Source organism: Laccaria bicolor, genomic scaffold (assembly GCF_000143565.1).
Source record: "Laccaria bicolor S238N-H82 LACBIscaffold_320 genomic scaffold, whole genome shotgun sequence".
In the NCBI taxonomy this organism is placed as follows: Eukaryota; Fungi; Basidiomycota; class Agaricomycetes; order Agaricales; family Hydnangiaceae; genus Laccaria; species Laccaria bicolor.
In genome coordinates, this window is record NW_001890176.1 from 1 (window position 1) to 1165 (window position 1165).

At 52.7% G+C, this 1165-nt stretch overlaps 1 protein-coding gene across 1 annotated transcript; it reads right to left on the bottom strand.

The window, feature by feature from the left end:
- Positions 1-440: 440 nt before the first annotated feature.
- On the bottom strand, positions 441-833 carry LACBIDRAFT_306710 (uncharacterized protein; the record flags this gene model as incomplete). The annotated part of the gene is made up of 3 exons (XM_001891059.1): positions 441-528; positions 580-731; positions 789-833. 3 exons carry the CDS (start codon positions 831-833, stop codon positions 441-443), a joined length of 285 nt encoding a protein of 94 aa, XP_001891094.1.
- Between the last annotated feature and the right edge of the window lie 332 nt (positions 834-1165).

Consider the following 1165-nt stretch of genomic DNA (forward strand, 5'->3'; position numbering starts at 1 on the left):
GTACAGGAGATGGCCTATTCACGAAACGAGGTAATGAGTAATTAAGTGTACAGCGCAGCCCAACCGCTCACCTTCAACGCCACTCTCCAGATTCCGGCACCACCAATGACGTTCACAGCAGTTAGTCATTACCATCGTGAACGATGGTGTTGACCCGTCGTCATCGGTCTTATGCCCCATCCTGACGACACAACTTCGCAAGAGAAAGCCGCGGCGATGATTGGGAGGGGCGGACTCGGGTATTGGCAAGATGTAGTGTGTAAGAAATCGACGAATTAGTTCATACAACGTAAGTTTCGTCAATCTTCAAGTTGCACAACTGACCTTTTCTTTACAGCGTGCACCTCAACCCTCCTTGCCACATTCCTGCCTCCAAGCGACCGTTGAGCCAGCGTGCACCCTAACTCTCCCCACCACGATCCTGCATCCAAAGGAGGGGATTACAGCCGCCCGTTTGGTGGGCTATTGCTTGAGGATCGTCCGTCAAGGCGATGTGGAGATTGCGCGAGGAAAGTTGTTCCGTCGATGCTGAGTGAGTACATGAGCATCTTTACGCACAGTGCCAAACGGATGACTTACCTAGCGATAATCTTCAGCTCCATCCGTTGGGCGCTGTCTTCTTGGCAGCCTACGGTCTGTCCATGCTGCCCTGGCATCTCGCCCGACCGTTCTCGACATGTCACCTCGATTGGAATGAAGGGGAGTTGCGAGGCGACGAAGTGAAAGAGGATCTGTTGGGAAAGGTACGTCAACGTTAATTGAAGTGTACGCAGTAGGTTCTGACTTACCCATTCCCACTCCCCTCGCTCACGTCGCCAATCCCGCTCATGCATCACCCTATCCGTCAACACTTGTTATGCCCATCGTTTATCCCCAACCTTCGGAACCGACGTTGCCGAATTCGTCTACAGAGTGTTGTCGTTGAGCTGGTACAGGTCTGGGCGTGTTTAGTTGACTTTTGGGGTTGTATGAGTATTGAAAGAGGATTCTGGTACAAAAGGTACGTCAACGTTGGCTCGAAGTCTACGCAGGAAGTTCTGACTTACCCTTTCTCGTTCCCCCCGCTCACGTCGCCAATCCCGCTCACGAATCTCCCAGTCCATCGTCGCTTGCACGCCCATCGTCTATCCCCCGCCTTCAAAACCGACGTTGCCGAACTTGTCTG